Source organism: Phodopus roborovskii, unplaced genomic scaffold (assembly GCF_943737965.1).
Source record: "Phodopus roborovskii unplaced genomic scaffold, PHOROB, whole genome shotgun sequence".
NCBI lineage: Eukaryota > Metazoa > Chordata > Mammalia > Rodentia > Cricetidae > Phodopus > Phodopus roborovskii.
This window is the reverse complement of record NW_026126416.1, coordinates 33208353-33236352: the sequence shown is the minus strand read 5'-3', so window position 1 is coordinate 33236352 and position 28000 is coordinate 33208353. Positions and strand designations below refer to the sequence as shown.

The following is a 28000-nucleotide window of genomic DNA, read 5'->3' as shown; positions in this document are numbered from 1 at the left end:
CTGACCACATCCAGCAGTCTGGCATTAAGAAACCCTTCTCTTCTCTTTCTTTGCAGCCATCTCCTGAGGAGAATCCAGAACCCATTTTTATAGACTTATTTTAGCTACTAATAAATTGTGACTTTTTTGGTTTCTGGTTTTGGTTTTTTGAGACAGGTCTCTCTACATAGCCCTGGCTGTCCTGGAATTCACTATGTAGACCAGGCTAGCCTCAAACTCACAGATATCCACCTGACTGCTGGGATTAGAGGCATGTATCACTACATTAAGTCCAAGTAGTGGCATTAAAAAAAAATTAAAGCCAGGACTGGAGAGATAGCTCAGTGGTTAAAGGGTGCACTGTTCTTGCTGAGGGCCAGATCCAGTTCTCAGCTCTGTCAAGTAGCTTGAGACTACCTTTAACTCCAGTCCAGAGAATGTGATACCCCTTTCTGGACTCTTCAGGCATGCTCACATGTTTAGAACACACACACACACACACACACACACACACACACACACAAAGAGAGAGAGAGAGAATAAATATGATGAAAAATAAAAATAAAATAAATCTTTAAAAACAAACTGATGCTCTGTGTCTTCTCTTTTCTGGTGGTTTTGTTGAGTTTTGAGGTAGGTTGCTCTGGAACTCACTGCTTGCTATGTAGCCCAGGCTAGGTTCAAACTTGTGATGGCCCTCCTGGCCTCAGTCTCTAAGATGCTATGATGACAAATGTGTGTCTCATACCCAGCCTTACCCCAACCCCCAGGCCGCACTTGAACTCCAAGAGCTAGGTCCAAGTAGCTAGGACCACAAGGGCATGCCTGTCACTGTGCCCAGGTACCCTCTGCCCCCCTGGCTTTCAGGCCTGTCTCTGATATGCACCCAAAGGTGAGGTGACTCCTAGCGTGTTCCAGCAGAAATGGCAACATCTGTTAATGTTGGAAGATCTGGACCTCTTCCTCAGGGCACCTTAGTTTCTGCTACCAGACTGCTGTGGGTCTACACTCACTGTTACCTGATTCTCTTTTTAAATTAATTTATTTTATTTTATTAACATTCTTGTCATTTATTTTACTTATCTATAACATGCTAATCCTTCCTAAAGTTGTCCAGAGTGTTACATTAGATACTCAGTGTGAAGTGTTCAGAGTAGTTCTAGGCAGGTCCTGCATTCAGTGAATCAGTGAATGGTAGCTCTGGTTGCTGTAGAACCCATCTGCACAGACCCTTTGTCCCTTCAGGTATTGTCTCAAGATTTGAAGTGCTAGTTTCTCCTCTTGGTCCCAGCAGGGGCTAAGATTTGGGGGAAATGGCAAAATGCTTTAAATATAGTTCTAGCTGGGTGGTGGTGCACACTTTTAGTACTAGAATTCAGGAAGCAGAGGCAGGCAGAGATCTGAGTTTGAGGCCAGCATGGTCTACAGAGTGAGTTCTAGGCCAGCCAGGACTACACAGAGAAACTCAGTCTATAAATAAATAAATAAATAAATAAATAAATAAATAAATATTATAGTTCAAACCTTGATTCTTGGGACCCCTTAGAAAGCTTTTCTTTTTCTTTATTTTATTTTCTGTTTTGATAGGGATCCTCTCTGTTGTTCAGGTTGACCTACAGCTCCTGGCCTAAAGCATTTCTCTCTCAACCCCAGGAATAGCAGGGACTACAGATGTGGCTCTGGAGAACTTTTAACATGCAGATGAATAACCTCTTTCTTGTGTTTTTATTCAGAACCTTGCAAAGCTACCTATATTTTTGTCCACCCGTAGTCCCAGCTGCCTGGAGGCTGAGGTAGGAAGATTGATTGAGTCCCAGAGTTTTAGGCCATCCTAGACATAACAAAAAGTGGTGGGGGCTAAGGAGGTGAGTCAGTTAGTAAAATGCTTGCCACATAAGCAGGAGGTTCTGAGTTTGATCCCCAGCACCTACTTAAAAAAATGGACACTAGCACACACTGTGCCAGCATTGGCTTCCCAAGACTTGCTGGCCAGCCAGATCAACTGGATCAGCAAGCTCCAGCTTCAGTAATAGATGCCCGTCTCAAAAAATAAGGTGAGAAGCTATAGAAGAAGATGCCATGTGCCTCTGGATGCACATAACCTCACAGGACAGGGGCAAGGGATGAAGGCAAGGGGTAAGAACAGGTATCTGGGCTTGTGGGATGTCTTGAAGTAATAGTGTTGCTGGGCCAAGACTGGGCGACCTTTGTTCTAGTAGGCTGGTCTCCAGGGACTCGTGACATAAGATCTCTAAGATTATCTCTTCCATGTAGTAGCAGACTGATCTTCCCTAGAAGCTTATGCTGTTTTAATCCCAGTACAGGAGAATTGACTCAGCTCCCACTAATCTGAACTGTTGAGCAAGAAAGCTGGGTTTCCATCATACTGGAGTCACTGGTTGCTGGTGGGCTTTGTGGGAGATAGTGCAACTCTAAACCATCCACAATGGGTAAAGACTAGGCGCAGAGTTAAAAGGCCAGGTGTGTTTGCCTGCCCTGGAAGAATCCTGTTTGCTCTTAATTACCTCTGACCAGATGACACTGTGGCCTCTGAATCGTCAGAGTCCTTCTGTCTCCAGGTCTAGTCACTGGGTCTCTGCACAGCTGCCTAAGTTTCTGTGGAAAGCCTGCTGGCCATGGGCTCTTCTGCTCTGTAGCTTTTGTGTAAGTGGCAGTTCTTAGAAACAGGGGCGGGAAATGTGCTTTGTGGGATTAGAGAGTAGAGAATAGACAGGAGACCAAGAGACTATAAACAGTTTTTTTTTTTGTTTGTTTGTTTTGTTTTTTTTTTTTTTAACCTGTAAGAAGGGAGGGGAAGCTAGCAGGATCTCTAGTGAGCTTGTTTATGGAAGCAACAGGCCACCATTTGTCTGGAATGACTTACATCCTGGGGTTTATCACTTGCATTGAGTGGGTTGAGAAGCTGGGAAAGAAGAGAGGTAAAAGGAAGCTGGGGTCAACAAGATGACAACAAAAGCAGATAGCATTTTCCTGTCAGTGTTGGGGATTTCTCACCAGTTTGAGCTCAGCCCAATCCTAGATGACCCTGGCTTTTTCAAAGTAATTCTGGCCTCTTGGTTTCCCATCAAGAGGGAGCAGCCCCTTCACAGCATGGGCAGACTCCTGGTATGGTGGTCCCTCACACTAAGAAAGAAAGAGAAAACCTTCACAGTCTATCCTTGGTCCAGGCAAGGAGTCCCCTTTTATCAGAGCAAGTGTGGAAACCATTGAGGCAGGAGACTGAGAGCTTGACTAGGAATGGTTGAGGCCCTCCCTACAGTTCTGGGCAGTGTTTAGTTTAAGAGTCTGGGACTTCTTGGGACTGGGATGAATGGCTCTGAAATCTGAGGAATCCTGTTCTTGCCTCCTTGTAGCACTCATGCTGATGGGCACTTCCTTGTAAGAACTCTTCCGCTACTGGCTTCCTGGTTCTCCCTCTCCACTACCAAGTACCTCATCTTTTCCATAGTATAAAATTGGGGTTTCACCAAAGTTCTGCATAGTGTCTCTCCCTCCTGTCTTCTGTCTTCTCTTGTCTTGTTTGGACACTTGTCAATACCTATGTCTGGTCTTAACTTCTCCAAGCGTTCATCATGTTTGTGTTGCTGAATGGAATGTTCAGTGGTTCCTCCTAAATACCCCCAGCACTTCGACAGAACAATGCCCTGCCCCTTGACCTTTGACTGTGACTGCTTTACTTTGCTATTTCTGAAGTTCAGAATTGTGTTGTATTTTTCCTCCACAGCTATACAGTGCCCATTTGTTGCCAAATTTTATTTGTTCTGTGGCTTTTGGATGTTATTTCTGTTCTACTGCTTCTGCCTTTATGCTTGTCTAGGTTTCATTCCTTCTCATCTGAGCTATTCTGACAGCCTCACAAGTGTCTCCTATGTAGTTTTGTGTTGGAGTTTTGCTGGGTTTTCTCCCAGGGTCTCTGGGACCTAAAGATTACCCCTCTTAGTTTGGCACTCGAGTTCCTTTCAGAGTGGCAGGTGCTTGTGATGCCAAAACTCAAGACGCTAAGGCAGGAGGATTGCCATGAGTTTGAGGCCAGCCTGTGCCATATGTAGCAAGTATCAGGCCAGCCAGGACCTACCTTAAACAAGCAATTTTTCCTGGTCCCCTTGCATTCTACCTCTCTAGATTTAGAACTTTCCTAGAGAATGATTGCACTGTCTCCTGCCACCAGACTTTTCCTCACACAGCTTCTTCTGAGAATTCCTTCTGTATTTTCACCTGCTAGAGTCCTGTGAGGAGGCCAGCAAGATGGCTCAGCAGGTAAAGACACTTGCTGCTAAGCCTGATGGCCCAGGATTAAGCCCTGGGACTCACTTGGTGGAAGGAGACACGGACACATAACTTTAAAAATTAAAATTTCAGGAAAGATTTATTTTGATTCACAGTATTTTTGCCTACATGTATATATCTCTACACTACTTGTGTGCAGTATCTTTGGAGGTCAGAAGAGAGCATCAGATCCCTGGAATTGGACTTAAAGACAGTTGTGAGCCACAAGTGGGTGCTGGAAGCTTAACCTGAGTCCTCTGGAAGAGCAGCCAGTGCTCTTAACTGATGATCAATCTTTCTAGCTCCAGCTTTCAGACTTCTGAAAACATTCACTATTTTACTTTACCTTGTGACTTGATTCTGCATGATCTGTTTTTGTTCTGTTTATTCATTAATAACTAAATTTATTTCAAGTCCTATCCTTAAGTTGCAGGTGGAAAATACAGCTTTATCTAGTATTAATTAGTGAGTAGTCATGCCTCTGAACCACGTCTTTCCTCCCCCCCCCCCCCACTACTCTTAAGGAGAGCAGGAAGGGCACCTAAACACAGAATTTTATTTTCTGTCTCTAGAATAAGCTGTTACAAAGTTACCTCCTTTATCTTATTAGAGTGAGGGAAATGTTGCCTATCTCCTTTCTCTCTTGAGAATGTCTAGTTCACATGGGGAGTGGTGGGTGAGTCAGCTCTCTCATAGGCTACTGTAGAACCCTGCCCTCCAGGAGCCCTGCTTCACTAGAAAGATGACACCTGTATCAGGCTGGGAAAGGCTCTCTTCCATTTCAACACTCTCCACCTGCCAAAGCAAGAGCTGCCTCAGGCTCTTAACATGGTGCCCTTCCAGCTTTAGATTGCATTGTGGAAATGGAGATCATGGCAAGGTATGCAGTGAGTGCTCCATCCTTGAGTCTTTGCTTCTGTGGGAATGATGTTTCTAGAGCAGTGGATTTACTCTGATGCAGTGTATCCCAAGTCACTGGTGGTAAACTGCTGGCTTACATGTTTCTTGGCATTTAAGCTGGCTATGTTTTCTTGCCATTTGTTTCTTTCATAACTCTGGATCAGGGCATGGTGATATACATCTGTATATCATGTATATGCATGGTGGTATACATCTGTAATCCTAGCACTCAGGAAGCTGAGACAGGAAGATTGCCTCATGTTCAAGGCCAATGTTGCCTTAACTTTTCCTGGGAAGATATAAACAGATGTCTGCTCCTAGAAGGTAGGGCACCAACAAGTATAATAAAGGAATGATTCCACCAAGGATAGTTTGGTGAACAAGTGAGCTTACTGGACTTAACTTCAGGGGCATTTGTGACCCCCCCTCCAACAGGTACATCCCAGCATGGACAATGATTTCCCCAAAGCTATGTATATGTATATGTAGATGGAGTTCTTATATACTTTTAAATCACATACACATGTACATATATATATATATACATATATATACATACATACATACATACAATCTGTGTGGGTATGTTGCTTGCTTGTATGCATTACACACACACACACACACACACACACACACACACACACACACGGAAACCAGAGGACAACTTGTTGGAATATGTTCTCATTTTCAACCACCTAGGTCCCAGGGATCAAACTCAAGTTATTAGGCTTAGCAGCACTTTCTTTTACCTACTAAGCCCTCTCAGTTTTATTTTGCTTTCAGTTGTAGTCCATCACTGAGGGAAGTTGGGGCAAGAACCCAGAGGCAGGGTTGGAAGCAGAGGCCATGGAGGAACTTCATTTACTGGGTTGCTCAGTTTGCTTTCTGTATCACATAGGACTATCTGCCTAGGGATTGCCCTACCAACATCGAGGCAGGCCCTTCTGCATCAATCATTGATCAAGAAATGCCCAACAGACTTGCTTACAGATGATCTGATAGAGGCACTTCCTTAACTGAGCTTCTTCTTCCCAGATAATTCTTGCTTGTTAAGTTGACATAAAACAAAACACAAGGAAACCCATAGAACTAACTAACTGGGGCTCACAGAGACTGAATGGACAATCAGGGAGCCTGCATGGGACTGACCTAGGCCCTCTGCATATATGTGACAGTTGTGTAACTTGGTCTTCACGTGAGACTCCTAACAATGAGAGCAGGGGCTGTCTCTGACTGTGTTGCCTGTTTGGGATCCTTTCCTCCTACCAGATTGCCTCATCCAACTGTAATAGAAGAGGAGGTACCTAGTGTGACTGCAACTTGATATACCATGGCTGGCTGGTGTCCATGAGAGGTGTGCCTGTACCTGAAGAGAAACAGTGGAAGGGAGGCGGACTTTGGTTGGGGCATAAAAACAACAACAAAATTAAAAAACAAAACAAAAAACTAGCTAGCACAACCAGTTTTAGAGTAGAACAACTCTGTTAACTGAAATACCCTGATTTTCCTGTTTTTTTTTTTTTTTTTTTTTTTTTTCCATGACTGACCCTTTGCCATTCCTGAAACCTCTGCCAGACAGTCATAGTTCATCAAGTATATCAAGTCCTCTATTTTTTTTTCTGTTAGTCACTCCCCTCCTGGTCTTCTCCCTAACTCCTCCCAGATAATCTCTGTTTCTCCATCCCTCCATTTCTTGATAATCCATAGTCATCTTTGTACTGCCCACATACTGGCGGGTATGGGGCCATCCACTGAAAGGTGCTGAACTTCCCTTAAAGAAAACCGATTCTCAGGAGGCAGAGGCAGGCATTTCTAAGTGTGAGGCTAGCCTGATCTACATTGTAAGTTCCAGGATAGTCAAGACTTTGTAAAGAGACCCTGTCTCAACAGGGACAACAAACAAAACCAAAAACCCCACAACTCTGACTTTCCCTCCCACAGAAGCCATTAACTGTCAATAGCTCCCTCCTCACACATGCTAGAATGTTGACTGGCTTGATCTTTGCAGTCTTATACAGGCAACCACAGCTGCCATGAGTTCATATGCACAGCGGTCCCGCCATGTTCAGAAAGCACTGTTTTGCTCTGATCCTCCCCAGCCTTTGTACCTCTTTTCTGGGTGTTTCTGATTCTTGGCCAGTGTGTGTGTGTGATATTAGGGGTCCCATTTGTAGCTGAGAACTCCACTGGTTTTGTCTGTGCTTTTACTAGTATGAGTCTCCTCTCTCTTCCTCCTCCCACCCCCACCCCCACCCCCGTCTCTGTCTCTCTCTTTAGGATCTTACTACGTTGCCCTGACTATCCTGGAACTCTCTTTCTAGAGCAGGTTGGCTTCGAACTCCCAGAGAGCCATTTGTCTCTGCCTCTTGCTGGGATTAAAGGTATGTATCACCACTACCTGGCTAGTTCTGAGTTAGTGACTATCCATTGCACAAAGAAATGTCTCTTACGAGGTCTGAGAGTTACTCTTAATAGACAGGTAGAGAGATGTGAATATAGCAGGCACCTTGATACTCTGCAGTCTGGCAGTACAATAGTAGTAGGTTCACCATGGAGTGCCTCTTGTGTGGGAGATGTGGTTTAGAGTTGCAGATGGGGATGGAGAAATGACTAAGTGGTTAAGAATACTTGCTGTTCTTGTAGAGGACTTAGGTTCAGTTCCCAGTACCCACATAGCAGGCTCACAGTTATCTATAACTCCGATTCCAAGGATCTGACACCCTCCTCTGACCTCCTCAGGCACTAGGCATACATGTTGTGCATATACATGCATGCATGCAAACACACTGGTACACATAAAAATAAGTTAGCTTTTTTTAAGTGCTTAGGACACATAAATAAGTGATGAGAATCTAAACCCTGTCCTTGAGGGCTCCTGTGGGATGAGGAAGCACCTGGCCAGACCTGGCTGTGTATGTTCTCAGGAAAAGTCAAGCTTAGGAAAGGCCAGAGTGATGACAGGGAATTCTGCAAAGCTCTCTCTGAGAAGACAACCTCTGAGCAAAAGCCTGAGTAGATTCACTGTGAGGATAGCTGAAGGAAGAACTGTTAACTCCAAGGAATAGCAGATGTGAAGGAGTGCATTAGAGTCTGCTTAAGATGCTTGTGGAGGCTGAGGTGACTGGGGTAGAGGGAGCAAAGAGAGAGCATAGGAAGTGATCTCAGAGAAATAGCCAGAGGCTGGGTGATTTAGGTCTTTCTAAGTTTAAGTCAAGTGTTTGAATTTGAACTTTAAGGGAGATGGGAACCATTGGAAGGATTTGAATAACGACATGATCTCATTTATGTTTAAAAGAATCAGTGTGGCCTGCCGTGTTGAGTAAAGATTTTAGTAGGCAAGGCCTGAAGCTGGGAGAACATTTGGGAGTTACAGTGATATTCGACTGAAAGATGATAGTCACGGAACTCGTTGGTGCACTGGTAAATAGTGCAGGGTCCTTGAGAATGGGGGAGAATCCTAGACTGATCGCCATAATAAAGTACTGCCACCATTGAGAGGCCAAGACTCCTGGTGCTGTGGGAAAAGCAGTGTACATCCTTGTTGGTGAGCTGCCGCACTCCCGCACACTTAACCTTGGTGTCCAGGCTTACCTCCACTCTGTAGAGCAGGGGAAGCTCTGCTACATTTTTGAAGAGAGGTGAGGGGAAAAAACGTTATAGTGGGGGAGAGTCATTTTGCTAAATCCTTTGTGTTGAAGTATTGCAGAGGGAACCTAGCCACTGCAGGCTTCAAAAGAGCTTAGGACTCTCAGATTCTTTGAGAGAGAGGAGATTAGCTCCAAACCTCCCTACAAACAGGAAGCTGGTTTGAGTTAAGAACATAAAATAAAAACCAGCTGATGCCCCCGAATGTTTTCCTCTGCTCCTCCCTTCAGAGAGCCAAAGGAAACTGCTTCCCCTCCCTTAGATGACTACTTTAGAATGCCAGAAAAAACCCAAACCCGGAAACCCTTTGAAAATGAGCCAAGATTTTAGCTCAGGCAAACTCCTGCTTGTGGGATTCTTAGCCAGGAAGTGTGCTCCTTTGTGCAGAGCCCTGAGAGGAAAGTGACAAAACGTAATGATCCCAGTGGTTAGCCTGGTCCCTGGCCTGGCAGGAAGAAGTAGTGTGTGGTAGGCTTCCCAAACTTAATTTTCCAGCCTGTTTGTAGGTCATGGACTTGATAAAGTGGACATGATCAGAATTAAAAGGAATACACTAGAGTATATTAAAGCATATGTTGTAACTAAACATTGTTTTATGAAAATTGTACTTCAGTTTTGTCTACCTACACACATACATGTATGTACATACTGGGTCACTATATAAAACATGTTTCTTACTATGAATGGGTCATACTATAAAATGGGATTATTTTTTTTTAAACTGTGAAAACTGGTCTTTAGGGTGTGCATAAATTGAATCTCTCTACTTTATCTTATTGAAAATGACAAACTAGTTTCAAGATTCTTCATGGGACTGGATTCTCTACCCACAGAACACCTACCCACATTCCTATGAGAGGGCAGGGCAGCTGAGAACCAGCAGGCTTGATCTTATTCTTTGGGACCAACACTGAACCATAGGGAGGTCAGGGATGGTACACATTTGAATCTAAAGGATTTGCTTCATATTATATTAGTTTGAAGAGAACCGGAGGTGTGTAACTATACTTTGTTAAATGACCTCTGCATTCCATGTGGGACATGGTGACTTTGGTCTCCTCTCTTTCATCTCTGTCTTGGGCAGAAAGTACAATAGAAATGTTGCAGAACACCCCTTCCTCTGGGATGATTAAGGGTACAGTGCCAAGATCCCAGTCTGGGATAACTAACAGCATAGTTTCCCTAGGGCGAGTTTGTGCTCTGCAGTCAGTACCTGGTGAGTTGTGAGACTGAATGAATGGAAGGAGAAATTCAGACTCGCTTCTCTCCAGAAGTCTAGCATAAGCAGGCTAACGTTGGCATATGCCTTGTTGGGTTTAGTGCCTCTGCTGGGCCCGTGGATAAGTGAACAGTGGGGTGCTTGGACTGATGCACTGTAACTAAACCACTACAGTTGAGAAAACACGTGTTGGAATTCTTAGCTCATATACCTAAGAAGCCTAAATGGCTCTTAGAGAACTCTGTGAGAAAATTTTGTTTGGCTGTTTTTTGTTTGTTTGTATGTTTTGTTTTTTGAGATAGAGCATTAGCCCAGTCTGGCCTAGAACTCACTCTATAGCTCAGGCTGACTCCAAAGTCAAATAGGAATCCTCAAGTCTCAGCTTCCCAAGTGTTGAGATTACAGATGTGTAATTATACGTCTGAATTCTTTCAGTGTTTTGTTTTTGCTTTTCCTGTTTTGTTTGATTTTCAGTTGCTGGGGATTGAACCCAGCCTCTTGTACGGGACTGCACTGGACCATAGGTTTTAACAATACTGCCTTGGAAGGCTTATTTTAGTCTTTATTGACCACAGGGCATTTCCTTTCCGTCTAATTCAAAATAAAATGCCCTTTGAGTTAAGAGTTTAGTTTTGTTGTTATGTTTATTAATTGTGTGTACATGCTTGTATGTGCCACAGTGAATGTGTGTGGTCAGAGGACGTCTGTAGGTAAGAGTCTCAACAGGACCTCTAGAAATCCTTTCAGCTCTTCCCTCTTTAGACCAGTAAAAAAAAGGTACATCCAAAAACTATTCCTTGCTGTAGAAACTGGCCTGTCACAGGAGACTCTACCTTGCCCTATGTTTCTGGTTTGCACTACTCCTTGGCCCTCCAAGGCTCTCCAGGGCAGAGTTTTCATAGGGGAGCACACTCTGTTTACATGGGCCATTCTAAGTCAAGGAAGAACAAGGGCATCCCTGAGGGAAGGCTCATGCAGGAAGTACAAACAGCCCTGGAGGGTACTGGATCTGGTGGGACCAGAAAAACTGTGTGACAAAGAGTGCCATGGAGTGACAATTATGAGGTTATAGGGGCGTATGGATCTCACATGACCTCATCCACAGAAAGACGAATGAATTAATCTGGGGTTAGTCTAGCAGGGGTTTTGTGGCCTGCAGACAATGTGGAACATCAACACTGTTGATGAAGGTGGTGAATGTCTCATGTGTCCTGTCTTCTCAGACCCTCCCAGCATCTTATACTGGCTTCCCTTTCATCTCTGTGGGAGTTGTGGCTTAATAACAATAATCAGAGCACCCTGTGAATCTGTGATTCCCAAAACACAGCATTAAGCCCTGCTTTGGCCTCCTAGACTCTTACTGTGCGAACTGGCAGACATGGGGAGGTGCAGTCCTCTGATGGAGGGTAGCATGTGATGGGATGCATAGATCAAGGCTGTCCATGTTAACTAATTGATACCTAGCATTTTCCTGGCTGCTGGTAGGTTGAGCACAACGGCCTGCAAAGGCTTGAAGGTCAATGACCTCAGGTGAATCCCATAGACCCCAGATCCCAGTTTGTAGCTTAAATTTGGTGTCTTCCTGCATTGAGAGGATGTTTAGTTGTAAACCTCATTTTCTGCCCCATGGCAACCACAGGTGGGCCCTGTTAAATGCAGGTGATGCTCACTACTGCATCTCATACAGTCAAGGGGCTTTGCCTATGAAGAAGTCACAGGCTTGTTTTCCTGAAGATAAGGCTGTGGGGGAACAGTGCTGCAGAGGTGTTGTAGGTGCTGTCACCACCTCCCTCTTGGCCCTGATGAGTCTATAACAAGTCACTTCTCTGGTTTGCTCTAACAGGTGACCTTGGAGAAGGTGCTGGGAGTAACAGTATCTGGAGGCAGAGGACTGGCTTGTGATCCCCGATCAGGTTTAGTTGCCTACCCCGCTGGGTAAGTGATTTTCAAGAGATCTTGTTGTATGAAAGCTTATTTTATTTTTTTTTTTTATTTTTAGTAACATTGTATTATTTCTTTCAGAATTTCATATAATGTATTTTGATAATATTCACTCCCTTTCCTGTCCATCCAGTTTTGTGCCCCCTCCTTTTCTTCTCCATCTCCCTCTCCTTCTGTCTCCTCTATCTCCCTGTCTCTCTTTTAAAGACCCACGAAGTCAAATTTGTGTTGTCCAACTACTTGTGGGTGTGGGGCCTGTCCTTGGCTATGTTCAACCAACCAGGGGTCACACGGTTAAAGAAAAGGGACTCTCCCTTCCCTAGCAGCTCCTCAGTAAAGAGGGGACTTTGGGCCCACCTCACCACTTCGGCCCCCTATCTCACCCACATTAGGATTTTGCCTGGCTTGAACTTACTCAGGTCTTGCAAATGCAGCCACAATTCATATGTGCAATTGCCATGTTGTATCCAGAAAACAGCTTCCTTGAGGTCATCCCCTGCCTCTGGCTCTTACCATCTTTCCACCCTCTTTTCTGCGATGATCTTTTAGCCTTGGGAGAAGAGTGTCAATTATAATTATGCTAAACCAGTTGAGGACAGTAGGTTTCTGGGATCTTCTGAAAGATACGTCAAAGTAATATTTTGATGTCATTTCTGTGAAGAAAATGCAGACTAAGTGAAAACTCTTCATTGAGTGCTGTGCCTGCTGTGCCCTGTACTGATTGATATTTGGTCACCTTACCACTCCTACCCGTGCACACATGTAGACGCACTTTTCTTATACAGGGTTCCCAACACCAGCTTTTTAAAATTTTTATTTTATGTGTATGGGTGTTCTGCTTACCATCTATAGACCATGAGCATGCCCTGTGCCCATGCAGGCCAGAGAAGGACATAAGGTGTCCTGGGACTGGAATTATAGACAGTTGTGAGCTACCATATGGGTGCTAGGAATAAAATCCTGGTCCTCTGGAAGAGTAGCCAGTGCTCCTAACTGCTGGCCATCTCTCCAGCTCCAGCACGATCTTCTGATCCATAGCCAGATTCATTACCCACTGCACCATCGGCCCACCCCAGCACCATCTTTAGTACTGTCTTCTAGTAATTTTTTAATGGCTTTAGTGTGATGTGATACCAGATGTTTAAAATGTCTAACTCTGGGCTGGGATAGAGCTCATTGGCAGAGAGCACATGCCTATTCTCAAGGCCTTAGTTTTGATTCCTAGAAAAATAAAGATCCAAATCAATGAATTTTACTAATTTTCTAGAATTTTGCAGCCATCACCACAATCAACTTTAGACCAGAACCTCCATGTAGTAAAGTGCACTTCTGTGTGGTAGTAAGTAAGAGAGGCCGAGGCAGGAGGACCACTTGAGCATAGGAGCTTTGTGGTTGGTATGTTACCAACTCCATGGTTTAGGGGAGGAAACTGTTCAAGGTGAAACAGTTTGTTCAAAATCGCATTGCCAATGTCTGTATTGGGGTTTAAGTCCAAGTAGTCTGCAAACAGAGGTCTGACTCTTCAATGCCATGGAGTGAGGAAAGGCCAGACTTTCTGCTTTTTCTCTAAACTGTCTACCTGCCATTTGAGTTTATGGCCAGATTAGTCTGTGCCAGGGAGGCTTCTGCCTCTGGGTTCTGAATTGGGTATCTCTCCTACGGGGTTCTGTGGTGTTTAGTGTCCATAGTCAGGGCCCTATGGTTGCTGCAGTGGCTTATCCTGGCAAGGACTGGACACCCCTCCCCCAAGTGACTTGATGAAAGTCCTGCCCTGCTAAATAGCCTAGTGCTGCCTGCCTCAGGGGAATTCCACTCATTCCCTGCCTGCCCCTGCCAGGGAAAACCAGGTCTGTTCTTGTTGGAAATGGGGCTAGGGCTAGATAGAGTCTGCAGGAAAGCTTGGGGTACTGCCTTTGGTGTGCTGAGCCCTGTGTCGAGGCCTTGGGGAGTATGGGGCTCTGCCACCCTCTCCTACCATCTACCCCTGGATGCCAGGCCTAGAGGTTTGGAGTGTGTGCTTATCTTTACAGGCTCTTGCAGCCCAGTGTGCTGCCTGGGAATCCTCCTCCTGGGTTGGGTATGGTGTCTCAGGAGAGTTCAAGAGTATACTTGGCTTTGGCTAACCCTGGGCAAAACTCCCAAGCTGTTCTGTGACCTGTGTGTTTCTCAGAATTTTGGTTTCTCTCTCTGCAGACGGCTGTTTGAGCTTTGGTTCTTCTCTGTGGTGGTGCTCACTGTTGTGCTCCTAGGGCACTTGGGAACCACAAACATCTGTGTGCCCGAGGGCAGGCTCTCCTCACTCCTTTGCCAAGCACCACACTCAGCCCCCACACTTGTTCCTGCAGCTCTTGCTCTAAGAGCCAGCTCAGGTATCCTAGAAACAAGAGGAGAAACAAAACTCAGAATCTTCCCAGAGACCTAGCAGCAACTATCAAACCAAAACAAAATTTTCTGTGAGGAAATGAAACAGTACAGGGAGGGGGGGGAGCAGCTTGTGTCAGGCAGAGAGCTGGGTGGGATCTGAGTGGATATGGTGTCTCTGGGCCGAGACTCTTCAGTTTTAGTGGCCGCTGCTTCTCTTCTCCAGAGCTGTCCCTTACCTTTTGTTGTCCCACAGGAAGCCTGCCCCTCAGCTATCCTACTTGAAGCTCCTTGTAATATTGCCTCTCTCCTTGCTGTGAAAAAATATGTTCCAAGAACAGCTTAGGGTTACCCTCAAACTATGAGCTAAAACAAACCCTCTCTTCCTTCTTAAAGCATGGCAGCAAGAGCATAAGGCCACCAGTCACACTGCATCCATAGTTGGGAAGCAGAGACGGGGGGGGGGGGGGGGAGGGAGGGGAGGATGCCGATGCTCGGCTTGCCTCCTCCTATTTATTTGGTCCCCAGCCCACAGAATGGTACTGCCTACAATTAGGATGGATCTTAACTACGGAAACTAATCCAGTTTAGAAACTCCTTGCAGACAAGCATAGTTTTGTCTCCTACATGATTATAGATCTTGTTTCCTATAGATTATAGATCATGGTTATATCCTGTCGAACTGACAATCAATATTAACTATCACACACCCCTACCTCAGGATGCCAATGTAGTCCTCATGCATTCTCTTAGGGGGACCTGGTGTGGTTGAACCCTCTTAGTTGAGCTGGGCTTTTCTGCCCTAGCTAGTAACATAGTTCCTTGACTCCTTGGCTAGTTGGCCTTGGCTCCACTGCCAGCATAACCTAGTGAGTGCCCTGAGCAGAGCAGCTTTTTGAGCACTGGGGTGGGAACTACAAAGAGACTGGACCTTTTTACCAGTAAGCGGAAGCCTCTTGGTTTGTCAGTGAGAGAAGAGGGAAACTCCTTTCCTGAGTATGCCCATATTGGAATTTATGCTGAGATCCCAGCATTATAAACTTGACAAGTGGAAAATCACAGAGTCTTCTCCTAAACTGAGTTCTAGAAGTTAGTGAGCAAGGGAGGATCAGAGGATCGGGATGATGGAAGAGACAGCACATAAATAACTGGAAGCTAAAGGTGATGCTAGTGTTAGATTGAATGGTTGGAGGACCGAAGAGATGAGATAGCTCTGTGGTTAAGAGCACTTGCTGCTCTTGGAAAGGACCTGGGTTTTGTTCCTGGCATCTACATAGTGGCTCACAACTGTCTGCATTTCCAGTTCCAGGGGACCCAGTGCCCTCTTCTGGCCCCTGCAGGTACCAAGTACGTGTATGCATCGTGCATATGCATACATGCAGGCAAATATTTATACATGTAAAACAAATAAATGAAATTAAAAATGTAATTGAGTAGTCAGGGCTTTGTGGGGAGTAATTAAACCGCATGACAAGAGGAAAGCAGTATGTGAGATTTGATGCTAAAGTGTTCCGGATGGAGAAAGTGTCAAGTGCAAAGATTCTGAGGGAGGGAGAATTTTTTTTTTTTTTTTGTTAGAGGAACCAGTCATCTAGTGGTTAATCTAGAGTGAGTGAGAAGCAGGGAGCTTAGGAACCATTGTTATGTCCTGATTCTTAAATCTTGATGCTCACAAGGATTTGCCTCTTGTTGGGGAAAGAAATATCTTTGGAGTCCTCTGGGTAGAGAAAATTATCCTGATAGTCCTATACCTTGTAAGGGAATAGCCTTGTAAGTCATGGAGTTAACAGTTAGTCTTTTTTTATGTTTTTCTATGCAGACACATTAACCATTTCACAACTAGGTTTTCACATATTTTTGAAGAGGGGTTTGTAAAGTATCCCATAAACTGATTTAGTGGGTTACACAGCCTGACCCAAGAGGGTTGTTTGGAAGGCATTGAATTATAGATATCTCAGGAGGACAACAACCAGGGCTGCTCCAGGTCAGGCACTAGCCACTTTATCTCTTGGAATAATTAAAGCAAGTATGGGGGTGTAGTCTGTAGAAAGCATCCTGTGAGATGATCTACATATGGTTACAGAAGGACCCTGGATTATCTTTTCCTTGTTACCCTTAAAGAAGATTGCCAAGAACACTCTATGACAAAGCAACTTCAGGATTTGTTTTGGCTGGTATTTGAGGGTACAGTCCAAAATGGAGGGGGGCTCATGGGGCCAGAGGCATGAGGTGATAGAACATATTGTGTCTGCAGTTATATACACAGAGAGATGAGCTCTGGCAGTAGCTTGTTTTCTCCCTTTAGTCCAGGGCCCCAGCCATTCACATTTTGAGTAGGCTTCCTCCCCTTAATTAAACCTTTCTGGAAACACCCCCATAGATATACAAAGAAGCATTCATTACTTGTTACCATGTGATTCTAAACCTGTCAAGTTGACAAGATAAAGCATCTTAACTCCACCTCTTATCATCGTATCTCTTAAACACATCACTTTAAATAATAACATTCACCATGACACATCAGGTCTCATTTAAATCTCATACCTCAAACGTTCCATAGTCTTTAACAGTCTTAATAGTCTTCAAAAGTCCCTTGTTAGACTCAAGACAGTCTCTTAACTAACTATGAGCTCCTTTAAAATAAAAGCAATTTTCTTTCTTTTTTCTTTTGGTTTTTTGAGACAGGGTTTCTCTTTGTAACAGCCCTGACTGTCCTGGAACTCACTCTATAGACCAGGCTGACCTTGAACTCACAAAGATCTACTTGCTTCTGCCTTCTGTGTGCTGGGATAAGGGTATATACCACCAATGCCCCGCAATAAGAGCAATTTTTATACTCCAATATAAAAACAACACCGTTATGAGTGTTTTCTTTTTTCCACCAGCCTGGTCCCACAGTCACACCAGCCCCAAATAACACACAGAGACACTATATTAGATATAAAGCTGTTGGCCAGTTACTAGTGTTTATCAGCTAGCTCTGTCTTAAATATTAACCCATTTCTATTAATCTAAGTATTTCCATGTGGTCTCATCTTACCAGAGAGAGGGCCCAGTCCTCTGTTCTCTCAAGTCTCTCCATGCTGACCCCTCCTTACTACTTCCTCTCTCCTCCTTGACTCCTAGTCCCACCTATCTTGCTTTCCTATTGGCCAACAATGCACTGTTACGCGCTGGGCCCTTGGTGGGTGAGCTCTTGCCTGTAGTACCTTTGCTGGTGTTCCAACTACAGAAGGACATACTGTAACCATATTTGAATGAAACTGAAAGGATTAGGAGATGGGTCACTGAGGGTGAGCTTTGAGGCCCAGTCTCTCTGCCTGTGGATCAGGATGTAGCTCTCAGCTACTTCCCCAGTGCCTTGCTCCCCACCATACTCTCTGCCATGAAGATAATGGGCCAAGCCTCTGAAACTTTAAGCAAGCCCCCCCACCCCATTAAATCCATTAAATGCTTTTTTTATAGGAGTTCTGTGGTCATGGTATCTGTTCACAGCAACAGAACAGTGATTAAGACAGCTACTCTTCTTGTTTCTGTGACAGAAGCCGTGACAAAGCAGCTTAAGGAAGAAAACTGTAGCCCATGGTGTCAGGGAAGCCATGGCAGCAGGGAGAGGCCCCTGAGCATTCTGCAGAGAGGTGACAGCCATGCTCAGATCCCCTTCCTCTGTATTCGGTTCTAGACCTCAGCCATGGTTTCATGCCACCTCACTCAGGGTGGGTCTGCCTCCTCAGTTAAACCATTTTGGAAGCTTATAGACATGTCACTGTGGTGATTCTAAAGCCTGTGAAGGTAGGTGACAGTAAAGACTGTAGTAAGCACCATGCTAGTTGGGGTGTCTACAACACTTCTGTGAGGAACTTCTGCTTTACAGATGAGGAGATGGAGGTTTATGGAAGTAAAGAAATAAGTTCCAGGCTACACTGTATTAGCAGATGGGCCTACCTGACCACAGCAATCTTCATCCTTCTACCACTGTACGGTCCTTGGACACCAGTGTGTTATGGCTGTACTATGGAAGAGCTATGGATCTACCCCTGCAGCTCTAGGTCATAGGTCTCAAAGGCTTTTCAGCAGAGTTTGGAGGTCTCGTGGTTAGTGATTTAAAGCTTGTTTTCTTTTTCTTCTTTCTTTCCTAATTTCCTTTTCCCTTTCTTCTTTTATCTCTTTCTGTATCCCTTTTTTTTTTTTTTTTTTTTCCCCTCAGGCTTTCATGTATTCCACACTGGCCTCAAACTCATTATATAGACCCAGACTTCTGATCCTGTACTTCCTGAGGGCTGGGCTTATATGCGTGTACCACCATGCCTGGTTATTAGTGACTTAAATCTTTATTTACATCTTTCACAAATACCGAGTGCCTGTTTTCCTGGGGCTGGGGACTTAACAGTAAACAAAACACACACAAAAAATGGCATCTTGGCTGAGTTCAAAATGCAGTGATAGGCACTCCTCAGAAAGCAAATTATATAGAAAATGATAAGTTGCTACGTGCTTTGGAGAAAGAATAAGCAATGGTAGAAAAGTGCAATAAAGAATGTGGGGGTGGAACCTAATAATAGGCTAACGGGGTGGCATCTGACTCATGCATGAAGGGACAGTCAGTGTGCCTCCATGTGGCCTTCTGATTTTACTTAGCCTGAAAGAAATTTGAAGACACGTTGTCTTTTTGTTGAGCAGCCTGGGCTTGCTCATGTATGTGCTGCTCTACTCACATGTATGTGCTGCTCTACTCAGGGCTCATCCTGGTGCTCATTTGGCTTTGTCTCTGGTAGATGGAGAATGGTAGAAGATAGATCCTGTCAGAATGAAGCAAGCCCGGACCTGTGCAGGTCTGGGATTGTCAAGCACTTGGCTCTTCCTGGCACTAGTGTCCTGAACTGAGGCCCTAAGGGGCTTACCCTCCCTCTGTGGGGATGAACGATCTCTCTGTGCCCTCAAGTTCTAAGTTACAGGAATTAGCCTGTTGGGCCAGCCCAACCCAGTAGTCCTTATGTTGATGATTTCAGCGAGTCTTGCTGCAAGGGCTTACCCTGCTGGGCAAGGACATTGGAAGTGAAGAGGCTGATGCCAACTGTGCCCCACCCTCCTCTTCCTAGCTGACTGAGTCACAAAGAAGACCAAAAAGGCTCCTCAGGGGTTGAGGATTTCACACTCCTGTGTCCTTGGAAGGACTTAAGTGAGCTGGGCATATGTCTGTCTTCCATGGGCCCGGCTCTCCATAGGGAGACCATGTGTGTTCACTGTGTCTCTTTCTGGGGGTTAGTTTCCAGTCTGAATAAATAGGAATAAAACATTTAGAATAAAGGCTGCACTCTGTGTGTTTCAATCCCTGCCAAACCTGAAAATTTCCTTTTATACAAGACGAAGGGCAGGGAGGGTGGTGGGGGTCTTCTCATCTGCCTGTAGCCAGTCATCATTCTGCCTGCATTCTCTCTCTATTCTCTCTCTGCCTCTCTCCCTTCCTTTCTCTCTCTCACTGTTGACTTTCCTTCCTCTTTTCTCTGTGAGCTTGAACTTAGGAGATGGAGGAAACAGAAGAAATTATATTCCATGAGGATTTGAATTTGTGCGTAGTGACTAGAAAGGTTTTGGTGTTTTCTTTTGTTTAACAGGATCTTATTCAGCCCAGGCTGACCTCACACCCACTATATAGCCAGGACGACTGAACTTCTGATCCTCCTGTCTCTACCTCCCAAGTTCTGGAATCATAAGTGTGTGACACCACACCAAACTGGAGTGTTTTAAGCAGTTAAAGGCTACTGTGCTCCTCTAGGGTGGTGGGTTTAAGGGAACACTACTCACAGGCAGAGCCCCCAACACTTGCTCTGCGTGTGGAGTGTGGCTGGCTGCCTTGTATCATCGTTGCAATTACAGGAGCTCTGTCTTACAGAGAGGAAGCCTTCTTCTTGTTCATCTGTTACTAGTGGGTAAGCTAGTGGCCCATAACCTGTCAGACTTTGCTCGAGCTGAGCCTATATACGTCTCTTCAGCAGCTCAGGGCAGATTTTGAGGGATCAGAAAACAGTGGCCACAGAAAACTCAGTGGGTTATAAGCTGGTGATGGCAGGCCTAGAGGATATTATTTTGCACATACTGAATAGTATTGAATTGTAACTTGACATACATTTTCATACTCCTGTTCAGAAGTGATAGAGTAAAAAATTTCCATAGCCATCTTGGGTTTTGTCATGTTTTATGTTTTTAAGGCAACGTTTTACTTTGTAGCCCAGTCTAGCTTTGAACACTGTCTTAGTCAGGGTTTCTATGGCTGTGAAGAGACACCATAACCACAGCAACTCTTATAAAGGAAAACATTTCATTGGAGCTCACTTACAGTCCAGGGGTTTGGTCCATTATTGTTATGGTGAAGAACATGGCGGCGGCACACAGGCAGACATGGTGCTGGAGAGGGAGCGGAGAGTTTTACATCTGGGTCAGCAGGCAAGAAGAGAGAGAGAGACACTGGGCCTGGCTTGAGCATTTGAAACCTCTAAGTCCACCCTCACCGACACACTTCCTCTAACAAGGCCACACCTACTCTAGCAAGGCCACGCCTCTTAATGGTGTCCCTCTGAGCCTATGGGGGCCATTTTCAATCAAACTTGATAAATTACACATTGCACATTTGAAGAATCAAAGCTTAGTTCTTCGGCCTGCCAAGTGCTGGGGGTGACAGATATGCCCCTGAACATGGCTTTTATCATACTTAAAAGCCTTCTGACCATGGCACTTAGAAGAAGAATAGGAAAGAGTAGGGATGGAGGTAGGAGAGAGGAAACAGTTAAGGAAGGGCTTACAGAGGGAAGTGACGGTGATGAGACTCAAGACTTGAAATCTGTTGGTCACTGGAAGTTCAGGATTTATTAGGTCCCAACAAAGGTCCAGCATCTCCAGAGAAGTCTATTGAGCCTGAGATGCTAAGTACTTGTTATCGGTGTGCACGTCTACTTAGTTTCCCACCACAGTCTCGGTCTGCTCTCTCCTCCTCCACTCTCTGGTACGGCAGCCTCCAGCCTTGCTCTTGCTAGTGACTCCAATGCTAAGAAATCAGACAACTGGGCAGCAGCAGGCTGGGGCCTGCTCACAACCAAGGAGCCTGCTGAGATCAGTCGTGTTCTTGACCTCTGGCTTATTGCTGCTGACCCCTGCTATCCAGATTCCCTCTCCAGAGCTGCCTCCGGACAGTCTGGATCTGGAAGCCTTGTCCCCTGGGTAGAAAGGTTGCCCCATTTTTTTTTTTCTTTTGTGAAATGGGGGCAGAATCTCCACTTGCTTTGTTCTGGTGGTCAGAAAGTCCTACAACCCAGGGGTCCTTTGGCTCAGCTGGAAGCTCTCTAGCAACCCCAAGTCATGTCCAAGACCCTCTTAATCCATTTCTGGAGCCTTGCATAGGCCCATGTTCTTTCTTATTCAGTAGATGGAGGCACACTGTCTATAACAATGATTAAGGCATGGCTCTAAGCCTGAGAACTGGTTGCAAGCTAAGGTCTGAGCTGATAAAATAGCATTATTCTTCCATCTTGTATTCCTTTCTTGGGATGTGTGTAAAGGTTGTGGGAAGGCCTTTGTCCCTGCTGTCCTTTGTGGTTATGATCAGGGATGACCCTGGTCCTCAGGGTCCTGGTGAATGGGCTCCCATGGAAAGCCCTTTTTACCACCCAAAGCTGCTGAAATAGGCCTTTTTGGGTGGAGAAACTCTGAGCGTGATTGACCTGTTCCTTCTGCTGGGTGACCAGAAGTCCTCGGGGGACTCTTGAAGGAACTATGGTTGGGAGCTAAGCCTAACATCTCTCTCATCTCAGGTGTGTGGTTGTGCTGTTCAATCCCCGGAAACACAAACAGCACCATATCCTCAACAGTTCCAGGTATGTGGGCATGGCCCCAAGGGATCTAAGTCTTTGGGGGTTGGGGACCTGGTTTGGCCCTGAGGCCAGATAGGGAAGTGTCACATATACCCTGGAATCTTTTGGTCTCCTGTATGGAAACTATGTAGGAAGGAGGGAAGAAGGGAGTGTAGGCTAGGAAGGGGAGGGGCTCAGTCTACTAGCTACAACTAAGCTTGCCCTGTCTCTTTTAGGAAAACCATTACTGCCCTCGCCTTCTCGCCTGATGGCAAGTTCTTGGTCACTGGAGAGGTGAGTGAGGAACAGGGCAACCATATTGTGGCTTATGGGTGGCCTGCCCTCAACAGGAAGCCACAATCCTGCTGCACTCACTCGGCTTCTTGGACTTCTGCTTTGTCTTAAATAGTAGTTCTTAAGCTTAATGTGACCAGACTCACTGGGAATGCTTTTTAAAGTGCTCACAGCTGGGCCCCTGCTCCCAAGTTGTCTGATTCTATAACCTGTGATTCTCTGGATAGCTTTTCTTTTAAAAGCAAAACAAAAACCAAAATATTTATTCATTTATTTGTGTGAGGAAAGGGGCATGGAAAGCTCACTGAGGTCCATCAAGTTTGGTGTCAAATACCTTCACATGCTGAAGCCATCTATCTCTTACCTCCTTCTCTCCCTGTAGCTTCTAACAGGGTGGGGTGGTTAAGGACACACATTCTGAAAACCACCCCCCCCACACACAATATTTCTTATCTTCAGATGCCCCCTGCTGGGCACAGCAGGAACAACAGTCTTACGAGGCGGCAGTGCAGTGGTAGACAGATGGTACTCACTTTAGGTCAGGCTGCTTACCAGAGTCACCCAAGGAGCTTTGGCCAGACACAGAGGCCTGGGCCAGTCTCACCCTGATAAGATGGTGTCTTTGGTGTCTCTTCTGTGCCTTTGTCTTCCCTCGCTGTCGACAGAGACCTATTGGAGAAGCACTGTTTGGAAGCTGAGGAGGCAAAAGATCAAGGAGTCTGCATAATGCCTTACTCACATTCTTGCTTTCCTACAGAGTGGGCACATGCCTGCTGTGCGGGTTTGGGATGTGGCTGAACGTAGCCAGGTGGCAGAGCTACAGGAGCACAAGTATGGCGTGGCCTGTGTGGCCTTCTCCCCTAGTGCCAAGTACATTGTATCTGTGGGTTACCAGCATGATATGATTGTCAACGTGTGGGCCTGGAAGGTGAGTGTGCTGGGTGCAATGACCTTGACCTCCTCGTGGGGTTCCATTGTCCGTGGGGTCAGGAAACTGCTGAGCTGAGCAACTTCATCTACTCACTGACTCCCATCTCACTCTTGAAAAGTATTTGAAGTAGAAAATAGTCCTTGAGTACCAAGGGTATTGCTAGAGGGGCTGGCTTTGTGTTTCCCATACTCCAGAGGAATTAAACCTTTGAATTCCTTTAGGAAAGGATTTGCTTGTCTTTTTTTGTGACCAGTAAATACTAGAAAGTTGTTTTGTTTTTTCCAAGTAGAAATTCTTGCTAGCTCTTCATTCTCTGGACCCCTCTGAGTCCCCAGGGGCAGAGCTGTGATGCTTCTTTTGACTTTCCTCCAGAAAAACATCGTTGTAGCCTCCAACAAAGTATCTAGTCGAGTGACCGCAGTGTCCTTTTCTGAAGACTGCAGCTACTTTGTCACCGCAGGCAACAGGCACATCAAATTCTGGTATCTCGATGACAGTAAGACCTCAAAGGTGAGAGCTGAGACCCTGTCCCCCTGGATACTGCTCCAGCCAGCTGCCTGTGCCTTGCTTAACAGTCACAAGTTTTGGATGGGCCTGATTTTCCTGGGCTGAGGGGTGGTCTCAGAGAACCGGGGAGCTTGCACTTACCCTCTCCTCCTGAGCACCTCCTTTCCAGGGGAAGATGGATGTAGTGGCATATCTCCACAGGTGAATGCCACTGTGCCCCTGCTGGGACGTTCGGGGCTGCTGGGGGAACTGCGGAACAACCTGTTCACTGATGTGGCTTGTGGCCGAGGAAAAAAGGCTGACAGTACTTTCTGCATCACGTCTTCTGGACTGCTGTGCGAGTTCAGTGACCGCAGGCTTCTGGACAAGTGGGTGGAGCTGAGGGTAAGTGACGCCAGCTCCAGGACAGGGTCCGGTTAAATCTCAAATTAGGGGAGAACTGGCCTTGGGACTCTAGGCATGGGGCTGGGCCTTTGCGCATGCTAGAGGGGACTCCAGGAGACCCAGGGCTGGTCCTGTGATCTATGTGACTGCCTCCTCTTGTTCTTTCTCACCTCTTTCTCCTGCCTTCCTCTTGTGCTCAGAACACAGACAGCTTCACAGTAAGTGCTCCTAGGCCTTCCTCTCTCCCTCAGGCTGTTTTTTTTTTTTTTTTTTTTTTTTTTTTCTCCTGTCTGGGATTTCCCTACCTTAGCATCTTAGTCCCTCTGATGCCTAGAAGGATTCCAGTTTTAACCCACCAAGGGTTGTAGGCCTTCTGGCTACATGATGCTGGAGGGAGGGCATCTCTGGATGACAACTGAGGGGTTGCCCCTGCCTTGGCCTGTATCTCCTTTTACAAGTGATTGCTGCAGAGGGCTTGGCAAAGATCAAACAAGACTAAATAGAAGGTGGTCCTTACTGACCCAAGCTACTCTGCCCACAGACCACTGTGGCCCACTGCATCTCTGTGAGTCAAGAATACATCTTCTGTGGTTGTGCCGATGGCACCGTGCGCCTATTCAATCCCTCCAACCTGCATTTCCTCAGTACCCTACCCAGACCTCATGCCCTGGGAACAGACATTGCCAGCATCACTGAGGCCAGGTGAGCTATGTGGGACCCACTGTTCCATTCAGAGTTTTAGCCAGTACTTCAGGGAACAGAATGAATAGTATATCAGTACTTAACCAGGGATACCTATGTAGACAGAGAAATATGTGTTTCTTGGTATTTGTCAGAACCAAGGAGTCTGAATAGCATAGAGGACCATGAAATGTCTGAGTGAGTATTGGGAAGAGCTGTGTGATAAAGTCTGGGCTCATCTTAGAGGTCTTAAGAATGACTCAAGGGCTGGGCAGTGGCACCACATGCCTTTAATTCTAGCACTCTGGAGACAGAGGAAGGTGGATCTCTATGTGAGTTCCAGTCCAGTCTAGCCTACAGAGTGAGTTCCAGGACAGACTCCAAAGCTACCCAGAGAAACTCTGTCTCAAAAAACAAACAAACAAAAAAAGAATGACTCAAGGGATTGAAGTTTTCTGGTTGGATGTTGAAAGGAAATGGGATCAATTTTATAATTGGACACCTTGGTAATCTTTAAGCACTGGAGGGGAAGATGTACTATGGTAAAGACACAGTCGCCAATCATGCTAAAAGGGAAAGGGTGATGTTTGGTCATTTTTATGGTTAGGCAGGTGCTCTCAGTAGATGATGATGGTGACGGTGATGATTTGAGATGCTGGTGTTAGTACCCAGGGTCTTGCTTATTAGACAAGTTCTCTAGCACTGAGCTGTATCCTCAGCTTGTTGACTTGTGTGATGGTCTTGTTTTGATCTCTGTGCCCAAGTACTTATAGAACCATTTAGATTTGTGCCTCATTGTGTCCACAGAATTGCCTTCATCTGATACTGGTGGTCTATGAACTTATTAGTGTTCCTCTGGAAAACACCATGCTCAGCAGCTAGTGTTGGGTCAGCTCCTGGGTAGTATCTCTTGGGACTGATTTTGTCTTCTCAGATCTACTTCCAAATCTGTATGTCTGGAGACAGTGTCCTGTGCTCCATCCCTTCCTTTGTTGAAACTTTCTGTCCTCTCTCCCACAGTCGCCTCTTCTCTGGAGGGGCCAATGCCAGGTACCCAGACACCATTGCCTTGACCTTTGATCCAACTAATCAGTGGCTGTCTTGTGTATACAACGACCACAGCATCTATGTTTGGGATGTGAGGGACCCCAAGAAAGTGGGCAAGGTGTACTCAGCTCTCTATCATTCCTCCTGTGTCTGGAGCGTGGAGGTATGTGGGATGGGTTTGCTGGATTACCACTGGAAAATAGAAAATAGAGAGCACCAAAGACAGACAGCCTTAGGTTTCTGCCTCCCTGTTTCCAATAGCTTCCCTGTCATGGACACTGGGGCTTGAGTTTGAATGTTAGTGCCTGTACAGCTTTCTCTTATGTGCCTCTGCCTAGCCTGAGGTTTGCCTCATCCTGGGCTCGGGGAACTTGGGTTACTAAACTTGACCAAGCCTCAGAATCCTTAGCTGTAAAATGATGTACCCAATTCATGAAATTGTTGTAACAATGAAATGAAATGATGTAATTGAAACATTATGGCATAAAGGGTGCTGGGTTCATGGGCTTTTTCTCACTATGTTGTGTATATAATACTACTGTCTTATTTTCTTACCACATGTCAGGCATCTGGCGAAGTCTTAGTGATCTGTCTTGGATTTCATTCCCATTTCCATCACTTTAAATAGGCAAAACTGTCCCCAAAATGAAGCCTAACTCTTCCCCTCTGTCCATTCAGGTCTACCCCGAGATAAAGGACAGCAATCAGGCCTGTCTGCCCCCCAGTTCCTTTATTACCTGCTCCTCAGACAATACCATCCGCCTGTGGAACACAGAGAGCTCTGGGGTACACGGCTCTACCCTGCATAGAAACATCCTCAGCAATGTGAGTCAGAGGCGTGGGTCCACACTTCATGTCTAGTGCCCCCATGCCTACAGATTGTGACCTTATTTTCAGGAACTGCCCCCCTCAGTCTTGATCACTCAGCTTTTATTTGGCTGGACTCTATGAGCCAAGGGCTGATTTCATCCCCAGCATTCCTCTGTGCCTGCAGCTGTCCTGCTGGACTGCCCTAGCCATCGCTTCTCACCTCTCCCACTAGGACCTCATTAAGATCATCTATGTGGATGGGAACACTCAGGCTCTGTTGGACACTGAGCTACCTGGAGGAGACAAAGCTGATGGGTCCCTGATGGACCCCCGAGTAGGCATCCGTTCTGTGTGTATCAGCCCCAATGGACAACACTTAGCTTCAGGAGACCGCATGGGGACCCTTAGGTAATGTCAGTTCTGGGATAATAGGTACTGACTGCCTCCCATGATGGCTGGGGTAGTTGGGTCCTTTAGGAGGGGTTGTCTCCCCCGCAAAAACTTAGGAAGCCCATGATATGTGGTTCTAAGAAGGACGTAGTATTATTTCCATAGTGTTCTTGCAGAAAAATGCATGTAACTTAGCTCACTCATGAAAGACTTAAATGAGGTGCATACAGCAGAGTAACTTGTCAGTGTTCTTCAAAAGTGTCAAGATCATGAAGGGTAAGGAGGGATGGAAAAATTGTCACAGACTGAGAGTGGTAATTAATTGCTATTTGGACTCTGTCAGATCCTGGATCAAGTAAGGACATATGAAAAACTGGTGACATGTGAATAGGATATTTAGTTCATAGTAAATGCCCTGGCTCTGATAATGTGCTGTTGTTATGCATGTTAATTAAGAAGAACTGGGCAAGGTAAATATAGAGCGCCTGTACTATCTGAAAATTTTCTTTAAGCTTAAAAGTGTTTTTTAAAGGTGGGAGAGGGTGTAACAGAAGGAGGTCCCTCCTCATGCAGCCCTGCATGACTTCACATCTTTGTAGGGTACATGAACTGCAGTCCCTGAGTGAAATGTTGAAGGTAGAAGCCCATGACTCTGAGATCCTATGCCTGGAGTACTCTAAACCAGACACAGGTAAGGTCTAGCTCTGGCACAGGGCTCCTCCTGCCCTGCCAATACCACTTATACCTACCTGTCTTGGCTTCTGACAGTCTTGAATCCTG

At 45.7% G+C, this 28000-nt stretch overlaps 1 protein-coding gene across 3 annotated transcripts in view; it reads left to right on the top strand.

The window, feature by feature from the left end:
- Mapkbp1 (mitogen-activated protein kinase binding protein 1) overlaps positions 1–28000 on the top strand; it is a 50263-nt gene that overhangs the window by 12640 nt on the left and 9623 nt on the right. For 2 of the 3 annotated variants that reach the window (XM_051183650.1, XM_051183648.1), the window contains exons 2-13: positions 11874–11965; positions 22138–22200; positions 22413–22470; positions 23228–23398; positions 23774–23911; positions 24110–24292; positions 24493–24510; positions 24834–24994; positions 25994–26183; positions 26699–26845; positions 27063–27238; positions 27820–27911. In XM_051183650.1, coding sequence (XP_051039607.1) covers positions 11874–11965; positions 22138–22200; positions 22413–22470; positions 23228–23398; positions 23774–23911; positions 24110–24292; positions 24493–24510; positions 24834–24994; positions 25994–26183; positions 26699–26845; positions 27063–27238; positions 27820–27911 — 1489 coding nt within the window. The remainder of the gene's footprint in view (positions 1–11873; positions 11966–22137; positions 22201–22412; positions 22471–23227; positions 23399–23773; positions 23912–24109; positions 24293–24492; positions 24511–24833; positions 24995–25993; positions 26184–26698; positions 26846–27062; positions 27239–27819; positions 27912–28000) is intronic. The other variant, XM_051183649.1, reaches the window with a different exon arrangement.